The following is a 27,499-nucleotide window of genomic DNA, read 5'->3' as shown; positions in this document are numbered from 1 at the left end:
CCCCGCCCAGCTCTGAGGATTGAACCCAGGGCCTTGCACTTGCTAGGCAAGCACTCTACCTCTGAGTTAAATCCCCAACCCTTGACTTTTAAAATGGTATTTAAAATTGAGGCAACAGAACCAGGCATTTTTTTCAACTTGCCTTGAAAAACAATGGGGCAACAGGCCTGGGATGTAGCTTAAGTGGCAGAGTGCTTGTGTAGCTTGCCCAAAGCCCTGGGTTCAATCCCTAGTACTGGAGAATACAGTAGTGATAATAATCATTTAACTTCTCCACTTTTCCAGAAGCATGTATTAGCAAACAGAGCTACTTAGTACCCAGTTAGAATGAATGGGCAGAAAGGTACTTGGCAGAAGATGCTACTTGATGAGTAGGGAAAATAATCCTGGATGTTCAATGACTTCTGGGAAGAGCCCAGGCTGTCCACAACTGATCTTGTATACACTCAGATGTCTCCCTCAGGCACATGCCTCAAGTTCCCTGGTTATCATTTCTCTGGAACGCTCTCTCTGTGACAGGCCGCTCCCCTTGATGCAATATCTGGGTTTGGACAGAAAGGAAGGTGCTGCAGAGTACGCCCATTCTGAGCATTTGGGCCAGCTCCTCTTTGCAGAACAATTCAAGCTTCATTGCAACTCTGACCTCAGCACCAACATCTGCTTCCTGAAGCAAGATGGCTAGGATGGACAGAAAGCTTCATTCTGGAAGGAAACAGTGTTTCAGGGCAAACTAAGTATGCCAGAGACCCTCACAACCAAACTCAAGCCGGCACAGTGGTTCCACAAGGAGTCTGGACAAGTCTTATCATGTGGCTTTTCTGTGGCTTGATCTCATGTTTTCTCACAGGTAAGAAAGAACTTACACACATCTGAGTTTGAGCCTTGAATATAGGTTAAGAAGGTGACAGTACTTTCCTGGGTTTGGAGTTGAGCTATAAAATGTTTTTGTTGTTTTTTTTTTTTAAATTTGTTTGTTTTGGTTTGGTTTTTGGTGTTTTGTTTGTTTGAGGCAAGGTTTCTCTGTATAACAATCCTGGCTGTCCTGGAACTCTTCTTTGTAGACCAGGGTGGCTTTGAACCCACAGAGATCCATCTGCCTCTGCCTCTGCAGTGCTGGGACTAAAGGAGTATACCACTACCGCCCAGTGTAAATTTTTTTTTTCTAAACCTTTTTATCTCCATCTTCCACATTTCAAATGCCTGCATTCTATTTGGAAAAATTTCCCCCCAATATCCACAGACCAGTCTAAAAAGATGTCATCAGTATAGTTTACAGAGCTCTGTGCACTTTGCTATTTATTTCATTTGGTATTTGAAGGGTTAAAATGTAGTTATTGTAGTCATTTTCCGTGTGGCACTTAAAATGATAAATTCTGACAAACACAAAAGACATAATTTATAAACTTCATTTTGGGCGTAAAAGTTATAAAAATTAGATTTCTCTTGATCATCACAGGAAAAAGTTACTTCATACCATTTAAAAAAGACTTGGTTTGGGGCATTTTCTCTGCCAGTAAGATGACATAATTTTCTGGTCCGCTCGTGGCTCCGTGTAATTACCTCTTTGTTCCCAAGCTGCAGTTCCTTGCCTGCTAATGCTTCTTCAAGTCAAGCGGCATTCAAGAGAAATTTCTAGTTTTAATATTCCAGGGTATTGGTTACTTTGTGGTGTCAGTGGGAGCCTTAAATACTTAAGCAACAAATCAGTACTAAGGCAATTTGGAAATGTTCAGCCTACATGGAAATGGATGGTATTCCTGACCCCCAAACCTTCATAGTTCCAAAGGTTCAGCAAATGATGTCCAAATTTTGCTCACGTCTCATCTGTATGTTCAGGTCTCACCCTATATTTATTTGATCCCATTTCTCATTACTTTTAGAAAATAAGTGTAGATCGCAAGTCACTTGCTGTCTTCACAGTTTGTGAATTCATCCTTACTTTCTTGCCTTAGCCTTTATTCTTATAATTCTCCAGTAGGGCTGGTGAGATGGTTCGGTAGTAAAGGTACTTGTTACCAAGTCTGATGAATTGAGTTCAATCCTCAGAACACATATGATAGAAGGAGAGAACCAACTTCCTCAAGTTGTCCTCTGACCTCCGCAAACTTCCCGTGACAAGTGTATTGTGCCCACCCCTGCTCCCACGCCGAGTATCTGTCTCTCTTCTGTGTGTGTGTGTGTGTGTGTGTGTGTGATTAACTAGTTTAGTGACTGGTCATATAACTTCATCTGTGAAATGTTTGTAACAGCCACCTTGAAGTCTTGAGGGGTTAAAACAAGACAATACAAATAACAAACTTTTAAAGACTTCAACATCCCTGCCTCAAATGTTGATTATTCTGATCTTTTGGTAATGCAGATGGTGGTGTCAGAAAACAATTGCTTTAGCTAAGGTGGATTCATGCAATGTTGAGCATTTGCTCAGGACTGTGTAGGTGAACTTTGCAAGTGCAGAATGGGCTTCTATTGCTTACTCAGTCACTGGGCAAGTGAGTAAAGGTGTCTTGCTTTGTCCCTTCCAAATCCTAGTGAGTGACTCAGGAAATTGATTCTTTTTTTTGTTTTTTGTTTTTTGTTTTTTGTTTTTTTTTTTTTGAGGCAGGGTTTCTCTATGTAGCTTTGTGCCTTTCCTGGAACTCACTTGGTAGCCCAGGCTGGCCTCGAACTCACAGAGATCCGCCTGCCTCTGCCTCCCGAGTGCTAGGATTAAAGGCGTGCGCCACCACCGCCCGGCAGGAAATTGATTCTTACTAATTAAAAACAATGACTGACAGCCACAACTGCCCCCCCACCACCTTTTTTCCTTTCTTTCCTGAGATTGAACCTAGGACCTTAGCATGCTGGGGTAGTTGCTCAACTGCTGGGTGTATTCTCAGAGCCATTGTCCCCTGCCTTTTTTTTTTTTCTTTTTTAACTGTTCATGTTTCAGATGGGGTCTCCCTAATTTTCTTAGCTGCCTTGAGCTTGCTCTGTAACTCAGGCAGGCCTTGAACTTAAAGTTCTCTTGCTTCACCCTCCCAGGCAGCTGGGATTGAAAGCCTGTGCCATTAGACATAGCTCACATTTCTGAGTATGTGGTATGCTCTGGATTAGCAACAAATGTTCTTCAGACATATCACATTCATCTGCAAGGCAGGTCTGATGCTCCCCGTTTTACACTAGGAATCAAGACTCAGAAAGGTTCAGTTCTTTGTCCAGATAGCTGACAAATGGGAGAGTTGGGGTTTGACTCTGATTCAGCCAGCTCCCGAGTGTGTTTCGTCCTTCTGTGTTTCTACACAGAAGGGGAGATGTGGATGCAGGCTGATAAAAGGGAGGAGTGATAAGGTGAAGGACTTAGGGCATGCCTTTTCCAGTATATTTACCTTAAAGACTGTTGGGGAAAGATGTGAAGAAGAGCCAAACAAGCAGAGGGGACCAGGAGGGTTGGGGCAGGAAGAGCTGCAGCAGTTTCTGCCAGGAAGTCTGCCCAGTGGCTTTATGGAGGGCAGTCTTCCGGCTGCCTCCCTCGAACTAAGATCTTAGGAGATGAGTGTTTAGGAGACATGAATCTTAGAGCAGCTAAAAGGACTAAAATGGCTGAGAGATTAGGAAAACCACCAGGTCTAGGCTAATCTTACGGGAGTCAAGCTGTATGTGGCTCACTTGCTCAGTTTCACTCAGTGTTTCTAAGTTTCTTTTGTGTCTGCTGGGCTGGGTGCTGATTCAAGATGAACAGAACTGGCCCCTGTTTACAGTAAACGTAAAGTCTACCAGAAAATACACTGAAACCACCAACATTTGGGGATTTAACACATTTCAAACTATTCTGTATCCACCAGAAGTAAATTCTAGGTCAGTGTCCCAGTCTCAAATGAACATTGGAGTCACTGGGGGAGCTTTTATATATGTAACTACTAAGGCCAGAGATTCTAAATTCATCAGGGGTGCTGCGGAGGCACTGGGATTTTTGAAACTCCCTGGGTGGGGCTCTTTAGAGAAGTGGATGCTTACAGGACTGGGCAGGGAAGTGCAAGATGAGACAGGAGCATCATGTGGTAAGCAATGAAGTGCTTAAAATAGGACGAGGGCCTAAATGTAGCACAGGATCTTGGGTTGGATCTTGGAATGGAAAAAGTTGTTAGTGAAAGAACTGGCAGAATCCAAATCAAGTCTGCAATTTTGTTAGGGTAATTGACCCACATTGGTCCCACAGTTTTGATAACTGTATCGTGGTTACATAAGATGTTAGCATTGGTTGGAGCTTATATTATCTTTGAAATTTGTGGATCTAAAGTTATTATTTTAAAGCCTATTGACAAGGCTGAGTGTGGTGATCCATGCATTTAATCTCAGCACTCAGAAGCAGAGACAGGTGGGTCACTTTGATTTTGAGACCAGCCAAGACTACATAGACCCTGTCTCAAAAACAAACAAACAAACATAAAAAGGAATACAAGCTGGGCAGTGGTGGCACATGCTTTAATTTCAGCACTTGGGAGGCAGAGGCAGGCAGGTCTCTGAGTGGCCGGCCTGATCTACAGAGTGAGTTTCAAGATAGCCAGGGCTACACAGAGAAACCCTGACTCAAAAAGCAAGAAAAACAAACAGAATCAAAAACACAAAAAACAAAACAAAAGAAAAACAAGCAAAACAACAACAAAAAACAATACAGAACCAAGTCGATTGACAAAATAGAATGGAAAAAGAGTGGGAGATGGAGACAACCAGTCAAATGGATACAAGAATCAACCTGAAAGAGTTTTAATAGGCCAAAGCAGGAACAACTGAATAACAAGTAATAGTAGCATTGGATTTTAACCATAAAATGAAACCAGTACCTATGCGTCTATCCCAATAAGTAACTCACTGAAAACATAACAAACAGTGGAGGAGGAATGGCCCTTCCTTCCAGGAGAATCCCAACTCAATGAAGAGACTCAGAGCCTAACTGCAGTGATCACTGAGAGAACCACCTACCAACACCTGTCAACGAATGTGTGAAAGGGTGAGAAGGATTTACATACTCACATATCTCTCCCAGTATGTTTATTAGCTCTAACAAGTAAATTGTAGCTTTGCAGATCACGATTAACGTCACTGGTAATTACAGAGAGTCCAAGGCAAAACGTGTATTTTGTAACCAGTTGCTTGGGCTTACCTCTTCCAATGCACGTAGAAGGAGTACACAGATGGAAATGAATGTCCTCAGCAAAAATGCATGGTAGACCTTGCTGGAGAATGCTGATGCCCCACTGCTGTACCTCACGGAAGAGGGCCAAGAGGAGCATATTTGGCTTTGGGGACACATGGCTTTGCTACATTGAGGTACACAGCAACAACCTCACTCAGATGGAATATTCACAGCCTCAGACCAGACTCCAGTCACTGTGGTTGGACTTCATAGGGCAAAGCAGTAGTTGAAGGATGTGATTTGGAGTGTGGGGAGCCATGAGTCTTACTATCGGGACCAAGGCCAAAGATGTTGCAGCCTGTCAGGAACCAACTGCTGACCAATTGCTGTCCTGAGCACCTCTCTCAGGATTCTATCACATAGCTGAGACCTTTCTCCAGCTAACATGAAGAAAGGGACAACCTAAGACTGATCTCCCCTTGGAAACTAGGATGCAGGGGTTGGGGGGGGGGGGGCTTCATCAGCCTTTGAGAGATTCATGAAGGATGCTGAAGGAACTCTCAGGCATGTGTCTGAGGGAAGTTTCCCAAGTGTAAGATGGTGCTGTAATGACAAAGACATCCAATAAAGCAAGCTACCCTTAAAACACGTGGAACTTCAATCATGTGAAAACAGACAGACCCAAACTGAGAACAAAGCTATAAAACAGCCCACCAGTGCTCTTCAGAAATGTCAAGGTCATAAAAGACCAAGACAGATTGAGAACAGACTGGAAGAGACTAACTAGGTGTGACAGCTGCACGGGGAGTCCTGGACTGGTTCCTGGAAGACAGAAAATAAAGCATGAGAGGGGAAACTGGTGTAAGTGAGAAAGCCTGGAGCTGAGTGACATGGCAGCGACGAGCTGTCTTATTTTAGTCACCCGTGTCTGTGGATGCAAGGACGGACCGGCGAGGGAATCCAGAAGCTCCCTGTGCTGTTGTGCATCTCTGAAAGTCTGAGATAATTTCCAGTGGAACTAACTTGTCTGCTGAGTGAAAGGCTCGGATCATGTTAGCAGCACCCTTTGGAGGCCATCGTGGCCCCCTTTCATTACCTGCTTGTTTGAGCATTCACCTATTGAAAGACACTTGGGCCAATTCAAGTTCAATTTTAAATATTCATATTTGGATCTTACGTGGCAGAAGTTTCCATTTCTCTAGGATAAATGCCCAAGATCACAACTGCTAAGTCAGATGGTAATTGCATATTTAGTTTTAAAAAAACCTGCTAAATAATTTTCCAGAACCAGTGTGCCAATTTACAAGTCTACCGGCCGTGTCTGGGGGATCTATCGTCTCTGTCCTGTTGCCAGGATTTAGTTTTGTAACGTTAACTCCACAGTAGTGCTGTCTCATGGTGGTGTTAATTTGCATTTCCTCCTTAGCAAATGATTTAAACGTCTTTATAAACAAAATGTACTTATGTGTCTGGGTGTTTGGGCGGCATGTGTTCCTAGCGCCCTTAGAGGCTAGAAGTACATATTGGATCGCCTGGAACTGAGTTGCAATGGTTGTGAGCTGCCATGTGGGTCCTGGGAATTGAACCTGGGTCCTCTTGAAGAGCACCCCATGCTCTTAACCACTGAGCCATGACACCAACTCCAATTTAAACATCTTTTCATGTGTTTATTGCACTCTCTGAATTTCTGTTGGTGAAATATCTCTTCATGCCTTTTCATTTTATCTTTATGTTGATTTCCTGATATTAAGTTTTGGGTGTTCTTTATGTATCCAAGACAGTCATCCCTGGTGAGGTAATGGTTAAGATCCAGTTTAAGTTCATTGTTATATAATATGTGAGGTTTATTTCCCCTGCACATACCAAAATGTTCCACTATTATTTATTTTAAAGGATACCCTTTTCTCACTGAATTGCTTTGTATCTTTATCAAATCAAACTTGAGCATGTTTGAGTGGATCTGTCCCTGAGGTCTTTATTTTTGCCTTTTGATATGTGTATCTTTATCTTTGCTGATACCACACTTTGCAGTCTTAATTACTATAAGTCTTGGAATGTGTGGATTGGTTCCTCTGCTCTTACTCTTTAAAAAATACTATTTATTATTGGGGGTAACGAATGCTGTGGCACCCATGTGGGGGTCTGAGGACAGCTTTGTAGAGTTGATTTTCTCCTCTCCTCTACATGGGTTCCGGGGCTCTCATCAGCTTGAGCAGCAGGCGTTTTACTGCCTGAGTCATCTCGTGACCTGCTTTCTTTCAAACTTGTTTTAGTTGGGGTCGTGGGTTTTGCTCAGTGATACGATACATGTTTATGACATTCACAAGGTCCTGGGTTCAAATCCCAGCACCACCATATGTGTACACACACACACACAAAGAGAGATGCGCACACATACACAAATACACAGATCACATAGACACACATAGAGACAAACATACTCATAGACACACACACACACACACACACACAAATACACATACCACATAGACACGTATAGACAAATACAGACACACACAAATACATGTACAGACACAGACAGATAGACAGACACACAAATACACACACATACATAGACACACACCACACAGATACACACACATACACAGACAGACAGAGTTTTAGTTATTCTAGTTCATAATCTTTTTTTTTCTTTTTCTTTTAAACAATGAGATAGGATCTAACTCTGTAGCAGCCTGGAACTCATTACATAGTCCAGGCTTATTTCTAACTTAATCTTCTGCCTCAGCTGCCCGACTGCTGAGTTTATGGTTGTGAGTGACCAAGCCTGACTATTCCATAGCCTGGGGCTAGGGGAGAGTGTTGCTGGGAGTTTGAGACCAGGCCAAGCTACGTAATGAGTTCCAGGCCAGCTGTGGCTTCATAGTGAGATCCTGTCTCAAAAGAATAAAATCATGTCATTTGAAGAAAAATGGATGAAACTTGAAATCATTATGTTGAGCAAGATAATGGAGACTCAGACACATATTATTTTCCCTCATATGCAGAATCTAAGTTTGTTTAAGTAATAAAACATGAAGGTAGAAGGGTGGCTTTTTGTCAAGAAAAAGTGGACCACTGGAAACAAGGAGGGAAACAGAATAGGGTGGTGCAGGTGTGATCAAGAATGTGCTGTGCACATTTGAGAGGATTTTGTTGTTGTTGTTTTGTTTTTCAAGACAGGGTTTCTCTGTGTAACAGTCCTGACTGTCCTGGAACTTGTTTTGTAGACCAGGCTGGCCTCCAACTCAGAGATCCTCTTGTCTGGGATTAAAGGCTTGTACTACCACCACCCAGCAAATATTTGAGAGTTTTGTGAAGCCTGTTCTTTTGTACAGTGGATATAACCTAATAACAAAATTATGAACTGGAAAAAGAAAACAAAAATAAAGATGTTAGGGCTGGAAAGGCAAGAAGCCCCGCTGTGGGTGTCCCAGGTCTTCCTTCCCAGGCAGAGTGAGTTCATTAAGGATGACATGAAGGTTCATCACCAGGGTCCTATGTTAGAAAAGAGGCAGAGACCAGCCAGACAGGGGTTTCAGGAGCAATCCTTCTCCCTCGTGTTCACAAGGCTTGATGCCAATCTAGAGGCAGAAACAGAAGGGTCCTAGGTAAAGGTCCCAGCTGTCACTCTGTCATGACATTGATACCATCACTGTGCCAGTAACAGCAAAGGAGCAGGTGCTGGGCACTGAAAGAAGAGCACGTGGAAGGGAGAAGAATAGTTGCAGAGGGTCCAGACTGCACCCAAGGGCTACACACAAGGCTGAGCTTTGGGCTGCCGGAAGTCCTTATCAGTGCAGGTGCAGCTTTGCTGGCCATTTTTGTTCTATGCAGACTGTAGTGCCACTGTGTGGATACTCTGGACACATTGCCTTTACCCATATGAGTCGTTTCCTGTGCCTCACATGGGTTTTTGGGCTTGTAGTCTTCCCGGGGTGGAGTCTCTGAGTTGTTTTGATACCTCTTCTTTGCTGGGTTATCTCTACAGTAGACCTGAGTCAGAGCTTCCCACCTGGCCTCTGATGCCCCATTTGGCCTTGGTGGCCACAAATTAATGTGCTCTGGTGCCCAAGGATGGCAGAAGCTGGAGAGAGACATGATGAGAAACTGGCAAGAGCCTGAGTGGATTTGCCATGAAGAAGTGGGAGGCTCAGGTTATTTGGGTTGCATAAGATAACCTAGTCCAGGCCTGAGTCAAGGCGTGAATCCAGGTCAGTCTGGCAGCAAGGCTATCATCTAGACTCTAGGAGGAACTCAATAGTAAGTCAATAAATAAACCGATTGAAATGGAAAGTAAAATTAAATAGACATTTCTCAAAAGTACATGATACCAATGACCAGCAAGTATGTGAAGCAATGTGTAACACCATCCCAGCAAAATAAAACCAAAATAAGATTATCACCTCACCCCAGGCTGGGGATGTAGCTCAGTAGGAGAATACTTACCTCAGATGTGTAAACCCCTGGGGTTTCATACCCAGGACCACAGTAAAAGTGGTTTTCATTAAAAAGTTAAAAATAACAAGCCAAATGCTGATACAAACTATTATTGAGAATGTAAGCTATTATAATCCTTATGGAAAGCAGAGTGGAGCTTCCTCAAAAAGTCCAAAGTGCAAGCATCATATGACTTGGCTATCCCACTACTGGTTATATAATACATCCAAAGGAAAATTAAATAACTATGTGAAGACATCTGCTGCACTGTTTATAGAAGCCAAGATGTGGAAATAACCTAAATGTCCATCAGCGGACAAATAGATAAAAGTACCTATACACAGTCGGATATTGTTCAGCCATAAAAGGCAGACACGGGTGATGTGGAAGATACTATGTTAAATAAAATGAACAAGGCACAGGAAGACAAATATCACAGAATCTCACTCTTAGGTGGACTATCAAAGAGTTGACCTTGTGTATGTTTAGAAGTTTAGCACGGAATGACAGTGGTAACCAGAGAATGGAGAGAGATGTGGGTACAGAGAGAGGACGGGGTAAAGATTGGTTAACAGCTACTAAGTTACAGTAAGATAGCAGAGCTTATTCCACTGTCCTGTTGCACAGAAGACTAATTATAGAGGAAAAAAATTGTATTTCCAAGGCCCAGAACATAGGATGTTTGAAGGCTTTGAACTAAAACGAAATGATAAATGTTTGAGATAGATAAACTTGCTTTTGTTTCAAGTAACACATTGCATACATGTGTTAATTACATTGCATACACTAGTGAGTACCTTTTTCGTGGGTGTGTTTTTCAAGACAGGGTTTTTCTGTGTAACAGTCCTGGCTGTCTTAGAACTCGATCTGTAGACTAGGCTGGCCTCAAACTCACTAAGATCCAATTGCCTCTGCCTCCCGAGTCCTGATTTAAGGTGTGCACCACCATCGTCCGGCCAATGGGTACATTTTTTAATATGTTCATTAACGTAAATAGGGCCAGTGAGATGGCTCACCAAATAAAAATGCTTTCATGAAAACCTGATGACCCAAGTTTGAACCTGATTCCCATTGGTGGAAGAAGAGGACCCTGGAGTTGTCCTCTGACATGCATAGATACACCACGGCATATATAAATCCACATTCATATACATACATACACACTAAAGTAAAACTATAAAATAAAAACATATCCATGAACAAATAATAACATGCCTCTGCTTTGTTTATATAATGGGAAAAATGATCCTTATACTCAGTAGGGTCACAAAAAGCCAGGATAGTGATGAATGCCTTTAATCCCAGCACTTGGGAGGCAGAAACAGATGGATCTCTGAGTTCAAGGCCAGCCTGATTTACAGAGGGAATTCCAGGACAGCCAGGACTACACAGAGAAATCCTGCCTGAAAAACAAACTAACTAACAAAAACAACAACAACAAAACCAAAAAAAGAAAAAAAAAGAAAGAAAGGGGAAAGAGAAGAAAAGAAAATTAAATGGGATAATTCTGTAACAATGTAGCAATGACCTATATAGAATATGAGCAATGTTCCCTAAAGCTTAGCCATTATTACTACAAATATGCTCTGCTGTCACAAAAGCAGAGCTAAACCAAGAAGAGTAAAAGCACTTGCACAAGTGTGATGACTCGGAAGCCATGCCAGCTCTAACTGTCACTCAGAGGTCAGCTTCTCTCTAAATTTCATCCCAGGTGGAGTGGCCGTTCTGCCTGCCCCACAGAACTTAACTGTTCTGTCAATCAACATGAAGCATCTCTTGATGTGGAACGCAGTGGCCCAGCTCAGAGAGACAGTGCTCTATTCTGTGGAGTACCAGGGGTGAGTCTGCCTTGTGTAATCATTTTTCTTCTTAGACAGCGTATCCGAGAGGGATAGCCCTTCTCTGCTCCAGGAGACTCTGAGGCCCAAGAGTAGATGCTCTTCCCAGCCCAGCCCTTGGTGTGAATGGACATGCATGTGGGGACCAAATACATTAAGTTGTGCCTGTTTTCAACAGTAAGCCAACTGTCTGGTGAGTCTGGGCCTGACTTGGAATGGACAAATCTGGAGAGCCACTCCCTTTAGGGTATAGGAGGCCACAGTTTTCTTGACTCTGAGTATATATCCGGAAGCCCAAACAAGTCTTGACTCTAAAGTTCAGCTGGCCCAGGGGTGAACCTGTTCTAGTTTTCTTCAGCTGTCCAGGTACTAGCAGTTGCTGAGAAGTGACTGGTAGAGTTGCTGCCCAACGTATTTCATCAGCAATAAGCACAAGCAGAGTCCTACACGTGTAGACATGCTTCTAGGCTCGAGGATACAGAGGTTCCCATTTCTCGATACAGAGCTAGCTTCTAGAGCATCGTTTCTCAGTCTGTGGGTCTCAACCCCTGGGCTCGCATAGCAGATATTTACATTACAGTTGATAACAGTAGCAAATTTACAGTTATGAATTAGCAACAAAATAATTTTATGGTGGGGGGTCACCACAACACGAGGTATTAAAGGGTCGCAGCACTAGGAAGGTTGAGAACCACTGCTCTAGAGGAAGAGATACTAAAGTGTGCTCTCTTCAGTTTTACAGCCACTAGCAGCTATTAGTAGCTATTTAAGTTTAAATTAAACTGAGTCCCATTCTTCCTTTTTCACATGGTCTATAGCCACAAATGGCCAGTGACTGCCCCCACGGAGCAACAGGATGCAAAACCTTTCCATCATCAGAAAGAGTGATGGGCAGCAGGGCTCTGAGCCACATGCAGAGTTCTGAGTTCTAATAGGAAGCTGTGAAGGCTGATGCAAAAGAGTTGAGTTTGCAGCTCCTTTGTCTTAGGTGGTGGCCTCTGGAGGAGGTGATATTTATACCCTACCTGTCTAGATAGCAGGGTCAGAACATTTGAGACAGTGACTGGCTAGTCAGAGGCCCAAGGCAAAAAGAGATCAGCATTTTGAAGGAGAGAGCCACAGGTCAGTTGGGTAGAAGCAGCATCCTTAGGGGGCAGGATGAGAGAAGGCTAGAGTCTCACACAGAGCCGTTAGGTACAGAAACATCGTGGTCCGCTGTGTGGAGTGTTTGAAAGGTGGCATCTCCACAGCAGAGTCTGGAGAATGCGAAAGCACAGCCAGCAAGGCATGATGGTGCCTGAGATGAGGGAGGTGACTGTGGACACTGAAAGAAGTGGACAGACTGAGGCTTATGCTAAGATTCCCAAGGAATAAACACGAGTGATGGCTGGGGTGGGAAGCAAGTAGAGGATCTGGAGTTGGGGAGAGGATGCCTGTTCTGCTGACCCACAAAGTAGAACAAAGGCAGTTACAACCCTCTTGGAGTCTGCCTCAAAGGGTGCGGTATGACTCTGTGCCTTCTTCTCCTTGGCCAGGGAGTACGAGAGCCTGTACATGAGCCACATCTGGATCCCCAGCAGCCAGTGCTCACCCACCAAAGGTCTGGAGTGTGATATCACTGATGACATCACTGCCACAGTACCATATAACTTCAGGGTCAGGGCCATGCTGGGCTCACAGACTTCAGCCTGGAGCACTCTGGAGCGCCCCTTTAATCGAAACTCAAGTAAGGCACACCCCTTCCCACCCTTGCAGAAACTACCTTTGCTTAGATGTTCAGCATCAAATTTACATGTACAAACATGTTTATAAAACTGCTGACTGTTTCACGTGCTGCCTTTCTCCTTCCCCACTCTGGAAGTCAGTCCTGACGGTCCTTATTAGGGTCTACAGGTACTGAAGTTCTAGCATTGGCACTAGGATTCTTACTCGGATCATGGCTCCATAAATCTCTCCCATCTGGAGCCTCGTTAACCCCATACTGCTGAGAGCAGCTTGGTTGTTTTAAAAACATCTGTACATTTAACAGACTAGAAACATTTCCTCTCTGTGGTTGCTGGCAAATAACTTTTCCATTGCAATTATAATTGGAAAATGATTGAAAGGGAAGAGAAGAATCCAGGTAAGTGGACAAATATGGCTGAGTGCAAGCCGTGGCTAGACTGTGAAAGGATGTGTGTGTTTGGGATGAGGTGAGAGCTAACGGGCAGTGGGGTAGAGAAACAGCTGGCCCTATATAGAGCTTGATCAAGTCAATGGGAGCAATGGGAGAAGAGAGGATCTGAACCATGTCTTACACAGCAAACACTATGGCCACCAGGAGGAAAGGGACCTGGAGTAGGGTAAGCCTGCAGGGCAGAGGGAGAATGAGAGGGGAATTGCTACCTTCCAGCTAAGCCAAGATGGGTTCTGGCCTGTAGAGTAGCAGAGGAGATGGGGTGTGTGTGTGTGCTGGCTAGTCTTATGTCAACTTGACACAAGCTAGAGTTATCTGAAAGGAGGGAACCTCAATTGAGAAAATGACCCCATAAGATTCAGCTGTAAGGCATTTTCTTAATTGGTGCTTTATGTGGAAAGGCCCCAGCCCATTGTGGGTGGTGCCATCCCTGGGCCGTTGGTCCTGGGTTCTGTAAGAAAGCAGGCTGAGCAAACCAGGGGGAGCAAATCAGGAAGCATCACCTTCCATGGCCTCTGCATCAGCTCCTGCCTCCAGGTTCCAGTCCTGCTTGAGATCCTGTCCTGACTTCCTTTGGTGATGAACAGCGATGTGGAAGTATAAGCTGAATAAACCCTTTCCTCCCCAACTTGCTTTTTGGTCATGGTGTTTCGTTGTAGTAATAGAAACCCTAACTAAGACAGGGGAGTGGATGAATTCAGGAGACATGGCTGCGTTTAAAATGAACAGAGCTTGGGACCAGTTATTGGGGATGGAGTGGGAAGACAGAATCTAACTTCTTACCTGGGTTGGTGAGAACACTGTCCAAGGCAGAGAACTCAACAGGAGAAACAGATCTTGAAGAGTAGGAGACACTCTGTCTATGTGTTTTTGGAGCTCAGGTTTCTGCAGCATGGCATGCTGTGGACACTTGCTTGGCAGCTGGAGATCAGGCCTTGGGACCCTTAGAGGTGAAAGCCAGACATACAACACCAAGTTACTAGCTCTAGGCCTGGAAATAGATGTGAATGTCCAGGAACAAGGTAGGGAGGATAAGAGAATCCAGGACAGCTCCTAGAAACCTCAACGTTTAAAATGTAGGTGGAAAGATACAAGGAGGTGGCTGGGTAGCTAGAAGAAACAGAAAGCTCCTGAGAGACTTAAGGAGGTCCTGGGGTGGTGCTTGAGGAAGTGACCATGGTTGCAGCTGGCATACATAGAGGACAGAGTGGAGGTAGAAAGGGGCAGCCCCTGTCTAAGGTGGAAGTGGGGGGATGCTAGGAGTTTGGTGCTGGGAAGGGCAGGGCCCTCAATGGCCCATTTTCTTCATGTGACAGAAGATCTGCTTGAAGTGGGGGCTCAGGAAATTAGGTCCCAGTATCTAGTAATTAGACAAGTAAAGTCACTGAGGACCAAGGATGTTGAGTAGAAGTCAGGAGGGTTTAGATGGTGAGGGATCCCAAATTGGCCCTGAGGAATTACGAGGGCTGGTTCAAATCCAACTTGGAACTTGAGAGCTGTGTGCGTGCAATATTTTGCCTCATGGGATAGTTGAGGGGACCACATGGAACGAAATGTGTCGATGCTCAACACAGTCCAGTCTTATCGCAGCACTCAACTTTAGTTAATATTAGTGTTGTTGCCTTGGGGATGCTGGTGCTGAGTGCCAGTGAGCAGAGGAGGAGCACAGGACTGTTGGAATGGGATGCCAGGGAGGATTTTGCTGCAAAATGTGGATTTCTCTGCTGGGCATCTTTCCCAGGCACTGAGACGACTTGCCTGAATTGGTAGGACCCCAGTGCAGGCACCTGGAAGCTTATGGGCACTGGATGACATTGCAGCTCTCCCTCTGCCCAGAGTTCAGGCAGCACCCAGCACTACTTCCTCTGGCACCTGGGAGCCTGGAGCTCCAGCCAAGAACTCCACCGGGGTCTGGCAGCTCTTGCTGGAAGGAAGGCCAGGTCAGATGGAGATCAGGGAGTGCCAACAGTTATTTGGGAGGGGCTGAACAGTGAAACTTGTGCATAAACAGGAAAAGGTCTCGATGCAGGGGAACCCGAGGGATAGGAGTCTGCAGGTGCTGAAGAGAGCAGAATCTTTCTCAAGAATCCTATGGGCTTCATGTGTAGTAGAGTCAGTGACCTAGCTGGGGTGGTTTTTTCAGACAGGGTTTCTCTGTGTAGCCCTGGCTTTTCTGGAACTCAATCTGTAGACAGACCAGCCTGGCCTTGAACTCACAGAGATCTGCCTGCCTCTGTCTCCTGAGTGCTGAGTTAAAGTTATACATCACCACCACCTGATTAGCACTGAATCTCTTACAAGCACTCCACCTGCTTTCCATTTGAGAGGGCCACTCTGACATTCTGCCACTTGAAAAATTGTATCTTAATGTTTTCTCACAGAGCTCTTCTAGTCTTAACCTTACTGAAGGCAGATGTTCTTAACCTCAATTTCATGTTACAGACATATGGAACTTCAAGGCCACCAGTCTGGGGCCATTCCAGGGGTGTCCGATTTAAATGAGGTGTGAGCGTCCATTTACTTGGAACTTAAAATTCTACCCAGGTTGTTGTCATATGCAGACAGAAGTGTGATTCTCTACTGCAGAGGATGAACACCTCACACAGGGAAGGCTAGAAATATAGACTGACATTGCTTTAATTCTGGCTGTTAGCTGTGTGACTCTGGGCAGCTCCCTTAACCTCTCTGTTCCAGGGGAATAAGATTTGCCTTCTGAAGTTTCTGGGTGGATCAAATGAGAGAAGTATAAAGTATGTAGGGCAGAGGTTTCTGCCCCAGTACTGAAAAAAGAAAGAAAGAAAGAAAGAAAGAAAGAAAGAAAGAAAGAAAGAAAGAAAGAAAGAAAGAAAGAAAGAAAGAAAGAAAAAATTCTTGAAACTAAAATTTCAGGTCATTTTGTCTGTCAGAATGATGGCAACCAGAGGCCCAGATTCCAATAATAGGTGACTTATAAATGCAGGAGGTGGACCTTTTCTGTCTGTAGATATTAGAGAGGCAGCGGTGCTGTGTCTGGACTGGCTCCTTTTGCACAGGTGGCCTGACTTCCCAAGTTCTCTTGCCCCTTTGAGGGACAGCTCACCAAACCCTGGGATATTTTCTCCAGCGAGGATGGCAAGGGAAAAATACTTTGCCCTCTGACTATCCCATCTAGGAACTGCCTTTCTTCTCCATGTCCCTTGGCCCCAGTGCAGAGGGATTTAGCCCAGGACACATCCTATCCTACTTCCCAAGCCAATACCAACCATCACTCTGGTCCTTCTGGTCCTGCAGTTTCTAGACTGGTGTCGAGGGAGGGCATGCAGCCTGTGTGGGCCCTTGGGGACAAGGAAAGATGGTGTTTGTGCTTGGGCTGTATTTCCAGAACCGATTGTCTGAATCTGTAAGAAGCTTCTGACTTGCTGACAGTCTTTGTGTGAGATGAGGAGTCCTAGGGCCACGAACAGAAGGGCCAAGCCACCCAGGCTGCTGATTTTCGGATGTCTGCAAGGCACCAGACACCAGTATGTGCCAGTGCTCTGTGTGAGTGATGGGGCCGACCCTGTCGGGTGTATTCATTCCCAAGGCAAAGACCAGGCCAGCTGTGCGCAGCGGAGTTCAGAGCCAGGCAGGTGTTCAGCAAGCGTTAAGGAACAGCATCTGGTCACTAGCTGAGACAAGGTGAAGAGGAACGAGATAAGGCGGTGGAGAGAGGAGGCAGAGCATGCGCTTTAAAAGGGGAAGTGATGTTTACTTGAGGCCTTCATCCCTTCTCTGTGGCCTAGGCTCCTGGAGAAGGGACAGACAACTTTGGAGTAAAAAAATGAATTGTAGTAAGTCTTTGCCGTTTGGTTCCACTCAGTAGTCATCCTTCGAAAGGCATTTTATGAGGGCCACCAAGATGGCCCAGCAAGCAAAGGCACTTGCTGCCAAGCATGATAACCTGAGTTTGATTCCCAGGACCTACCTGGTGGGAGGACAGAAATGGCCTCTATGTTTTACATGCAAGTGCAAGCATGTGCATGCACACACACACACACACACACACACACAATTTTTGAAAACCTATTTTAATAAAAATAGAATTTAAAAAGAATTTTATGAGCATCCATGGAGTGCAGGAGAGTGCTTGTATACGTGATTCCACACACTAGAACCCCTCAACAGACCCCCTCTCTTGCCCATAGGACTGCTATGTTTCTACTGACGACCTGGTCATTTTATCCCAAGAAAAATCCGTTCTGTCCGGAGCTGGCTTTGATTCTTTCCTTTTTCTTGTCAACAGCTGTCCTCATTCCGCCCCGGATGGAGGTCACTGAACATGGGTTACATCTGGTTATTAAGCTGGAAGACCTCGGGCCCCAGTTTGAGTTCCCTGTGGTCTACTGGAGTCAGGAGCCTGGCGCCAAGGTGAGGCTTCCCACTGGCCTTGGCCTTTGATTCAGGCCTCAGAGGAGCACAGCTTTCTGGGGGTGAAGGAGTTAAGTCCAGCTTTGTAGTTAGTGCTCATGGTGTAAGTGGCCTGATTTGGGTGAAGTGTGAGAAGGGAGAGATGAGAGAACTAACTACCCCTCAACTCCTTCCTTTGTTCAACCTAGGCCTTGGTCAGGACACCTGGGCTCTTTTCAGGCCAGGTCTACTGAAGTCTGGGGAACTACTTCCCTTTCTCTGATGCCCCACCTCACTGGACCCCCTAATGCCTTTTGAATGCTTTCTCCTCCTCTTCTTCCTCCTCCTCCTCCTCCTCCTCCTCCTCCTCTTCTTCTTCTTCTTCTTCTTCTCCTTCTTCTTCATCAGCTAGTCTCAGACTCTTAGGGGCAGCAGGCCAGGATGTTCCAGCTCAGGGTGTTCCGGATGATTTCAAAATCACAGAAGGTGGGCACAAACCTCTTGAGGGTGTGTGTCTTGGCAGAGCGCAGAAGTGGGGCAGCAAGCCAGGAGCAGGCTTATGAATAAGCCTATCTAATTATGATCGGGTGGGTCGTGCAGAAACCCTGGAAGGGAGCTGCCCTTCTCCGTGGGAAGGTTGCTGTAGTCTGGGGTGAGTGGGAGGCCAGCACTCATGGAAGGATGGTCAGAGCCGCAGCAGCAGCAGCAGCAGCAGCAGCAGCAGCAGGGTGAAACTCTAAGAGACACAAGGGGACACCACTCCCTGGGAGCCCTGTTTAAGCTGCTATAATGACAAGGTCTGGTGACCCACTCCGTGGACATAAAGAAAGCTAGCTTCCTCAGAAGGATCAGTATGGGCAGCAGAGACTCTCACCAAGTCTGTGAGCAGAACCAGTACAGGACCAGGCAGAGGTACAGTCTTAACTACTCAGGGACCCTGGCCTGTGGAAGCCTTGCTGTTCTCTCACGGAAGGTCTTCTTGTGGCTTCTCCCCTTCACTTCCCAGTCCTATACATGCCTATGACTGTGCCTCCGTGACCCCTCAAGGCATCTCAGACTGACCCTCCCACCCAGTCTTCTCCCTTTGTCCTCCTTTTCAGTTCGAGGTATTCAGTTTCCCAAGACCACATCCTTCAGGGATGAATCCCATTGCTTGTGCTCATCAGTCTGAGCTGTGTGGGTTTCAGGCAGCCAGTTGAGCTCTGTGGCTACCCTTCTCAGGCTGGAGTGCTCAGTGTCACATAGCAATGTCTGGGGGCTGTGCACACGCTCCTGGGCACCCTCAGTTGAGTGGGATAGGGACCCTTGGAACATGGTGTGGGCAGGTGGGGCAGGCTGTTGGCCAGTATTTTACCCTGCTGGGTCAGAGCACACTCGTAGGACACTGGATTGCCAGCCAGGCCGATGGAACGGGGTGGGAGAAAGACTGAGGCGTGGCAGGGGGGAGCGTGCATCAACTTCATATTCTCTGGGGGCGGAGCCTGTTCCCCACCCTTGTGACTGGAGGCTCATTGCTGAGTGTGTATACCCTGAGTCATCTGGGCTGGGTCCCACAAGCTTCTACAGGCTCCTCCACAGGCCTCGGGCTTAGAGTGGGAGTTGAAGGGTGGACGGACAGGTGGACGGGCTCTGCTCAAGTGTTATCCTGCTAGAGAGGCTGTTTCTAAACACCTGTTGACCCTCATGCCTCCTCGCCACTCTCTTCGCCTTGCCCTGCTTTCTCCTCCTCATTATTACATGGAATGTATTTAGTAATATTTCTCTCCCACATGCAAGCTCCCATGCTGTGTGCCTATGTGTGCATAGTACAAGGTTAATGAATACGAGTGAGTGGATGCAGGAGGAAATGGATGCCTCCATGTACAAAGGAGAGGGAATGCTCTCTGTGCTCTGGAGAAGGGCTATCCGCACTTTCTCCTGCCCAGCTCTCCCCGCTGTACTTAGCTCCATTGCCCTTAGGCAGTGAGTGTGGTTTGATTTCTTAAAGGAACATGTTAAGGTGGTGAAGAGTGGGGACAGTCCAGTTCACCTAGAGACCATGGAACCAGGGGCCGTGTACTGTGTGAAGGCGCAGGCGCTGGTGAAAGCCATTGGGAGACACAGTGCCTTCAGCCAGACTCAGTGTGTGGAGATGCAAGGTAAGGATAACCGGCCTGTCCCTGGGTCCCCGCACTTGGCAGCCCTACCCATGGTTCCAGGGCTTCCCCTGGCTTTACATATTTGCTTCCAGGTTTGGTGGGTTCTGAGGTAAACTCTAGTTCTCCCCAGGTAAGGAGCCCACCTTGGGGGCTGGGTTGGATTTCTTAAGCAGTTGCCTGGAGTACTTTCCCCCAAAGCCTCCTCCTGAGCACATGTTACAGGCCTAGCTTGCCAGAAGGCTATTGCCTGTGGGCAGAGATGGCTATAGGAGAGAGTTAGACCTTGGAAGGAGGCACCACACTGTATAACAAAATCACAGCTTCCTTTGTCTGGATGGGCTCTTATAGTCTATAGAATCCTCTTTTTTTTTCCACTAAAACTCTTCATTTGAATTAAAACAATTAAAAATGTGTGTGTGTGTACATATGTATAGGTATGTATATGTGCACATGTGGGTATCAAGGACAGAGACTGATATTAGGCATCTTCTCTATTTCTATCATGTTATTTTATGAGATAGCCTCTCTCACTGAACCCAGAGCTTACTGATTGGCCAGACTGGCAGACCAGCAAGCCCCCGTGACTCCCAAGCACCAGGGTTAGAGATGTACACAGCCACTCCTGGCTTTTATGTGGGTGCCATGGTCCCAATCAGGTCCTCATGCTTATATACCAGGCACTTTGCTGATAGGGACATCTCCCTAGACCCTTTATTTTTGTATGGTCTAAAGAAACCTACAGTGATTAAAAACTCTTTGAAAAGGACCAAAACCTTACTTACATTCCATGATCCCACCATACAAACACCACTAGTTAACACTTTTCAGCATAACTTCTTAGATTTAAAAAACATTACTATTTTGAACATATAGTCTATTTATATGGTCCAGAATACATAATATACATGTAAATTATCTTCTCTATGTCTCTTCTTCATCCACATAGTTCCTGCATCTTTTCCCTTTGGTATGGGTTTCTTATACATTCTTCTGGAGACTTTTAAACTCATATACATGTAAATGAGGACATGTGTATGGAAGTAGGTACATATGTATCATCTTTTAAATAAAAGTGATACCATATGCACTGTTCTGAATCTTGCTTTTATGTATCTTGTAGATGTTTCCAAATGACAAAGAAATTCCATCATTTCTTCTTTATTATCAAATACTATTCCATTTGTGAGTGTGTGCTGGCTAATTTAACTGATCTGTGATTAATGGGGTTAGATTCCCTCCCCCCCCCCCCACCAAAATGCTTTGCTATTGTAATCAGTGCATTCATTTCCTTGTGCATAGATCACATTTATCAGCAAGTATGTGTGTGTGTGTGTGTGTGTGTGTGTGTGTATGTGTATGTGTCTGTGTGTGTGTGTGTGTGTGTGTGTGTGTGTGTGTCTGTATGTGTATGTGTGTATGTGTATGTGTGTGTGTGTGTGTGTGTGTGTGTGTGTGTGTGTGTGTTTGAATGATAAATTCCTGGAAGTAAAATAGCTTGGTCAAAAGACACACGTTTAACTTTGATATTGTTGCCCTCCAAAGACCCTTCAGCTGTCACTCATGTGAAGACACATAGTAGCCCTATATGACATACATGTTATACATGTTTTATTTGCTTTTTTTTCTTCACAAATACATTCATAACATTTTTCCATGCACACTTTCTGAGTAATGTTTCTTGGTATGTAAAAAATGTCAAGCTTATGAAAAATCCAAATAATACAGAACTATAAAAAGTAGGAGTTAAATATTCTATCCTACTCCATGCTGCTCAAGAGAGTTGCTGTTACACTTTGGATGTAGAATGTCTCCCATGGGCTCATGTGTTTGAACAATGTTGGTCCCTGGCTCGTGGCACTGTTTGGAAGGTTGTTGAACCTTTGATCTAGCTGGAGAAAGTGGGTCTCAGGGAGGTGGACCTTGAGGTTTAAGTCTCAACCCCACTTCCTGTCCTGTTTCCTGAGCCATGGGGAATGTAAACTGCAGCTTCCTGTTCCTGTGGCCACAACTGAGAACTGTCCCTGCAGCCACAACTTCCCTGCCAGGACAGAATGAATCCCTGGAGCATGAGTGAAAATAAACTTGTCCTCTGGTTGCTTCTCATCAGGTATTTGATCACAACACCAAGGAAAGTCACATATACGTTTCTGCCGGCAAATCCTTCATTTATTCTTCCACCGTTGTCTGTAGCTTCCAATGCTTCCTCAACACAGGGACCCAAGTGTTCCCTGTCTCTACCTGGCTCAGCTACACTTTGTAGCACATTGTAGCTAGCTCCTAGTGTCAGTGTGGGTCTTCCTTACTTTTTTTTTCCCTTTGAGGCATGGTCTTAATATATAGTCCTGGCTGTCCTGAAACTCACTATATAGAGCAGGCTGGCCTTGAACTCAGAGACTCACCTGCCTTTGCCTCCCAAGTGCTGGGATTAAAGGCATGAGCCACTATGCCTGGCTTGTCTTACTTTTTAAAGACACACAGTAAGCCAATGTATGTAAATACATCCTTATTGATGGCAATACTATGTACTTTCTCCATTATTGGTCAAACTGTAATATGTCTATTCTGTTTCTCCTTTTAACAGATGAGTTGCTAACCTACCATGTCAATGTTCCATAATGTCTCACATTAATGCCTTTTGTTTGGCATTTAAATCATGACTGTTTGCACTCGAAGATGCTGTTCTTCTAGTAAATAAGTATTTGCGAGCACTGACTACATGCCAAGTCCTGGCCTTTCCACTGGGGCAGAGAAGGGAGGCCCTGACTTCTAGTTGTGGAGACAAACAGCAAGCTAGTGAGCTCATGAGGTGCTTTCCAGTGTGTGTGGGGTGTGCTGTGAGGAGAGTCACAGCACACAGAGATGCACAAGTGGCAGGGGACCCCTGGGCAGGTGATTGGCGACAGCCTGTGGCTCTTGTCTGGACATTCCTGTGAAGTGACTGACTGATGCACACGCTTCCTTCCTTCCTTGGCCTGATTTTCTGGAACGGACATCACAGGAGGGATTGTAAGGGTATTAACATTGTTCATCTCTCGATGTCTACTGCCAAAATACTTTCCAAAAGTAAGACAATGCACACGCCCCACCCCACATGCCACAGCCACATGGGCCGAGCCACTCCTACCATTATGAGCCAACAGTTTAGGCAGGAGGTGATAAATGGTTGCTTGAGGTTGACAGAACAGAGAGCTGGGACACTAGCTTGTCCCCTCCTCTGCATCTCTCCATGCTCAGACTGGGTGCTTCTTGCTGTGCTTGCTAGCAAACTCGTCATGGGCTTTGGAACCAGCTCTAGCTGTTTGTCCTAGGGTAGGTCATTAACCCATCTTGAGCATAAGAAACATCCTCTTCTGTGAAATGCTCACTGTGAGGAGCAGAGGCCTAGACCTTAGCAGAATGCTGCGAGACGGAAGTAGACCTAACATGTAACAGGGGCTTGTTCTGTCAGTTTAATGTGAATGTTTTGGGACTTAATATTTTCCTCCATCTTAGGAGTCAATGCCAAGAGCAAATTGTGAAACACTTTGTTTTTGGTTTCCGCCCAGCCCTGTTCTGGACTGTTCTGCTCCAACACCTCCCCCTCATCCTGCCTGGGGCCTGGCAGCCTGCCTTCCTCTGGCAGTAGTGCCAGGTACATGCTACCATGGGCAATGCCTTACATCCCTCCCTCCCCTTCACAAGGTAGAGATGGTAATCTTCTCTGTGGCTTTCTGAAAAAACCGTACTTTAATTGAGATTCTAGGAGAATGGTGGTTATCTCTGCAGCCATTTGGAGGACACCCCAGATCTCTCGGTGCTGGCACCTGCTGTCTTGGCCTGAGTGCAGCTCTAAGAAGCCCCCAGAGGTGCGATTCCCCTTCCCTGGTGTTCCCAAGCCTTCTGCTCTGCTCTCTTCACAGGAGAGGCTCTCCCGCTGGCGCTGGCTCTGTTCACATTTGTTGGCTTCATGCTGGTTCTCATGGTCGTACTCCTCTCCATCTGGAAGATGGGCCAACTGCTCCGGTACTCTTGCTGCCCCACGGTAGTCCTTCCAGACACCTTGGTAAGGGCATTCTTTTACCTCTCACTGTGACACTGACCAGATGCATCATGGGCCTTAGCTGGGCATGGACACATTTTTCATGGTTTATGAAGATATGCAGAGAGAGGAGAAAGTGCGAATGGGATTTTCCTTGTCTTAGTCTGTTTGTGCTGCTGTAATAGAATATCACAGACTAGGCAATTTATAGAGAATAGAAGATCATTGGCTTCTGCAGGCTGGGGTGGTGGTGGTGGTGGTGGAATGGAGGTTGAAGGGCCTTATGGGTGAAGGTCTTCTTGCTCTTACAACATGGCTAAAGGTGTCACCTAAGTGATGACGGAGTTATCAAACACCCAGCCTTAAGGCCTTATAGCCCACATTCATAAAGCTGGGGCCTTACACTGGGGATTTGTTTCTAACACGTGGTTTTGGGGGGTATGCTCAGGTCACAGTAACCCCTGATCAGAAGGTCTGGGTGAGTCCTCCCTTTTCCAGGGTAGAGTGACCTCCCTGAGGCCCTGGCAGGGCCATTCTGCTTTCCCACAGGACCTGGCATTATCAAGAGGGTGGCTGTGTTGCTCAGCTCAGGGTGGTTTAGTGGTAAGTCATGCAGCTTAGTCTTCCAAAGTGCCTTCTGAGTTCTCTCGTCTCCCCCAGTTCTAACAGCAGCTACAGCCAGTACCAGGTTCTGAGTCAACATACTCAGTCTGTGCCAAGAGTCTCATGCCTCTCAGGTTTAAGATCACGTGGTGTGGAATATGCTTTGCCTTGGATAGGCGTGGAGTAGGCAAGGGCAATAGTATGGACCTTCACAGTGACTGCTCAGGAAGCTCTTCTTCCAGTGCCCCCCAGGCCCAGGATGCTTATCTTACTCTTGAAAACAATGGACCATGGCTCTGAGCCTCTGGGAGGGGATAGGCCCTGTGTGCCTGTGCTGTCGATGGGGAAGAGCGAGGGCAGGCCTCGGCAGCTCACCCATGTTCCACCCGTGACTCTTCAGAGGCACCCCTGGATCTCAACCACACAAAGCTGAGGTTTTGTGGGACTGGTTCTCACAGCAGGGTCGTGTGGGAATTGCTAGACAAAGGGTTAGGAGAGGATCTCTGCAGATGCCGGGAGCCACTGACCGGGAGCCACTGACCGAGGGGGTTGCGTTGTCGTGGGAGGTTGTTGCTTGAAAGTTAGCTAGAGCTGGGGAGATGGCTCAGTGGTTAAAGTGCTCGCCGCACAAGCACCCAGTATGAGGATCAGAGTTCAAATCCCCAGAGGCTGCATAAATGCCGAGTGAGGGGTCAAGGGTCACTCCCAGTGCCAACCTAGGGCCTGCACATAGGAGCACATAAACCCACCTACACATATGAGAACACACACACACACACACACCCAAGACAGTTAAATAGATGGGATTTCTGTGATCTTCTTTGTTGCTACATTCCTAATGGATGATTTTTGTGAAAATGAATTTTTTAGAAAATAACCAGTTCATCCCAGAAGCTGATCAGCAGCAGAAAGGAAGAGGTGGACATCTGTGCCGTGGCTGTGCTGTCCTCGGAGCATCTTTTTGGGGTCTGGATCTCACAGACTTGATGGATTCACAATGTGATCTGCAGGACCCAGAACCCAGGATGGGAGGGTTGTGTTTCTGGTTTCCTCTGTGGACAAAAGACAAGAGAAGTACAGAGAGACTGCTGTGTGCATGTCCAGTGACAGCCAGCAGAGGCAAAGCGGTGGGGCCAGCGAGTGGTGAGGAGAGGTGACCCCAGACCTGCAGTTACCACGACTCGCTGAGTGACACTGGGGAAAATGGCTTCATCCCGCTGGACCCCAGCTCTGTCACCTGTGGTGGGGATTAACGGCACGATGTAAACACCCCTCTCCCTGTCTCTGTGTGTGTACACACCAGCACTTGCAGTGTGGCAGGAAGGCCAGTGGCGCTGTGCACTATGGGGAATTCAGATCTTGTGAACTGTGCGATATACATGTGTACTAAGGATGTCAAAAGAATACATGGATCTGGATGCATGCCTGTGATCGCTGTACTTGGGAGGAGGGGACAAGAAAAATCACAAGTTGGAGGCAGCCTGGACTACGTAGTGAAACCCTGTCCCAAATAAACACCAAACATCAAAGAGTAATAAAACTCCTGTCTCAAAACCAAAAGCAAACCACTGTTGGTTTGGACTTCCCACTTCCCCAGAGGAAACCTTGAGGGAAGGAAGACTCGGAGGGCCATTTCACTTCAAGCCAAATCCTGGCTGAAGTGATAGGTCAGCAGGCTCCCTGAGAGTGATGTGGAGAGAGGCCATAGCCCCATCCATGATGGGACTCGTGTGGATGCTGCTGTGGGTTCATGAAATGCCGTCAGATCCTAGGGCCTTGTCCACAGGAAATCCCATGAGTCCTCTTCCTAAGGGACAGTTCACTATGTTCTCAGCCCCTCCCAGATGCTCATCAGGAGCCTCCGACTTGAGGTGGTACCACTCCTTACTACCTATAGGCTAAGAAAAGAGCTGCATTGGAGATGGATGAAAAGAGGAAGCTTCTTGAGGGAAGAGGCCCTGCAGAGTCAGGCTTACCACCCCCTCCCGGCTCTGGAACCTGGAGCTGACTTGTCTCCGCCCCGACTTCCTGGGCCTCTCCAGCCAGACAGGGGTGGAGAGAGGCTAACCGTTTCAACCAGGTGTTTCCCGTCTTCAACGCAGAGGTCAACGGCCCTATCTCCACCTAGGGGTCTCCAGGAGAAAGGGCAGGCAGCTGTCTGCAGGGATGTGGACTGAGACTCTCTCTGCCTTTCAACTGTGTTGTATACTTCTGCTTTGGCTCTTTTGGGAACTGTGTTAATTTTATGTTTCAAGTGATCTGGAAACACATGTGCTGTGTGCAAAATTAAACAATGCACCCCAACATTGGTCTTTGTCTTTGCTCCCTCTTTTTCCTGCCCCTTCACCCCAGGGGCCTTGTCCCTCTGTTTCCTGTCTAGGCTTAGAATCAAGAAATAACCTTGACCCTCCTCTATTAGTTTCTCATGGGATTCTGTCCATCTTTGCTGGCCTCTTTAGCTACACAGAAACCCCTCTCAATTTTTCTATTGTCTTTCCATGTCCCCACCATGTGTTTATTGGACCCCGTCTGAGCGTCAGAAATCAAGCTTGCTCCTGATGGGGGAGGAGCTGCCTCCTCCAAGCCTATCAGTCTCTCCTGGAAGCCCCCTTCTCCCCTCTATCTATGAACAGTTTTAATAGTCAACTTGACACTTTCTAGACTAGGAAAAGTCTCAGTGAAGGACTGTCTGGATCAGGTTGGCCTGTGGTCATGTCTGGGGGGCGGGGGTGTCTTAATTATGTTAATTGGTGTGAGAAGGCCCAGCCCACTTGTAGGTGGTGCCATTCCTGGGCTTCATTCCTGGCC

General features: G+C 46.3%; 1 protein-coding gene across 1 annotated transcript; it reads left to right on the top strand.

The window, feature by feature from the left end:
- Nucleotides 1-26,995, top strand: Il20rb (interleukin 20 receptor subunit beta). The gene is made up of 7 exons (XM_006975134.4): nt 1-847; nt 11,265-11,391; nt 12,927-13,117; nt 17,829-17,953; nt 19,920-20,070; nt 23,970-24,112; nt 25,562-26,995. The coding sequence occupies exons 1-7, from the start codon at nt 808-810 to the stop codon at nt 25,676-25,678; spliced, it is 894 nt and encodes a 297-aa protein (XP_006975196.1). The 5' UTR covers nt 1-807; the 3' UTR covers nt 25,679-26,995.
- Nucleotides 26,996-27,499: the final 504 nt, after the last annotated feature.

Source organism: Peromyscus maniculatus, chromosome 7 (assembly GCF_049852395.1).
Source record: "Peromyscus maniculatus bairdii isolate BWxNUB_F1_BW_parent chromosome 7, HU_Pman_BW_mat_3.1, whole genome shotgun sequence".
In the NCBI taxonomy this organism is placed as follows: domain Eukaryota; kingdom Metazoa; phylum Chordata; class Mammalia; order Rodentia; family Cricetidae; genus Peromyscus; species Peromyscus maniculatus.
The sequence above is the reverse complement of the archived record's forward strand: the minus strand, read 5'-3'. Positions and strand labels throughout refer to the sequence as shown.

Bases quoted from the DNA above. Each gene is read 5' to 3' on its own strand.
- Il20rb (XM_006975134.4), top strand. From the start codon at position 808: ATGTGGCTTTTCTGTGGCTTGATCTCATGTTTTCTCACAG. The intron at 11,392-12,926 runs GTGAGTCTGCCT...CTCCTTGGCCAG, and splicing joins TATTCTGTGGAGTACCAGGG to GGAGTACGAGAGCCTGTACA. The intron at 20,071-23,969 runs GTAAGGATAACC...CTCTCTTCACAG, and splicing joins TCAGTGTGTGGAGATGCAAG to GAGAGGCTCTCCCGCTGGCG.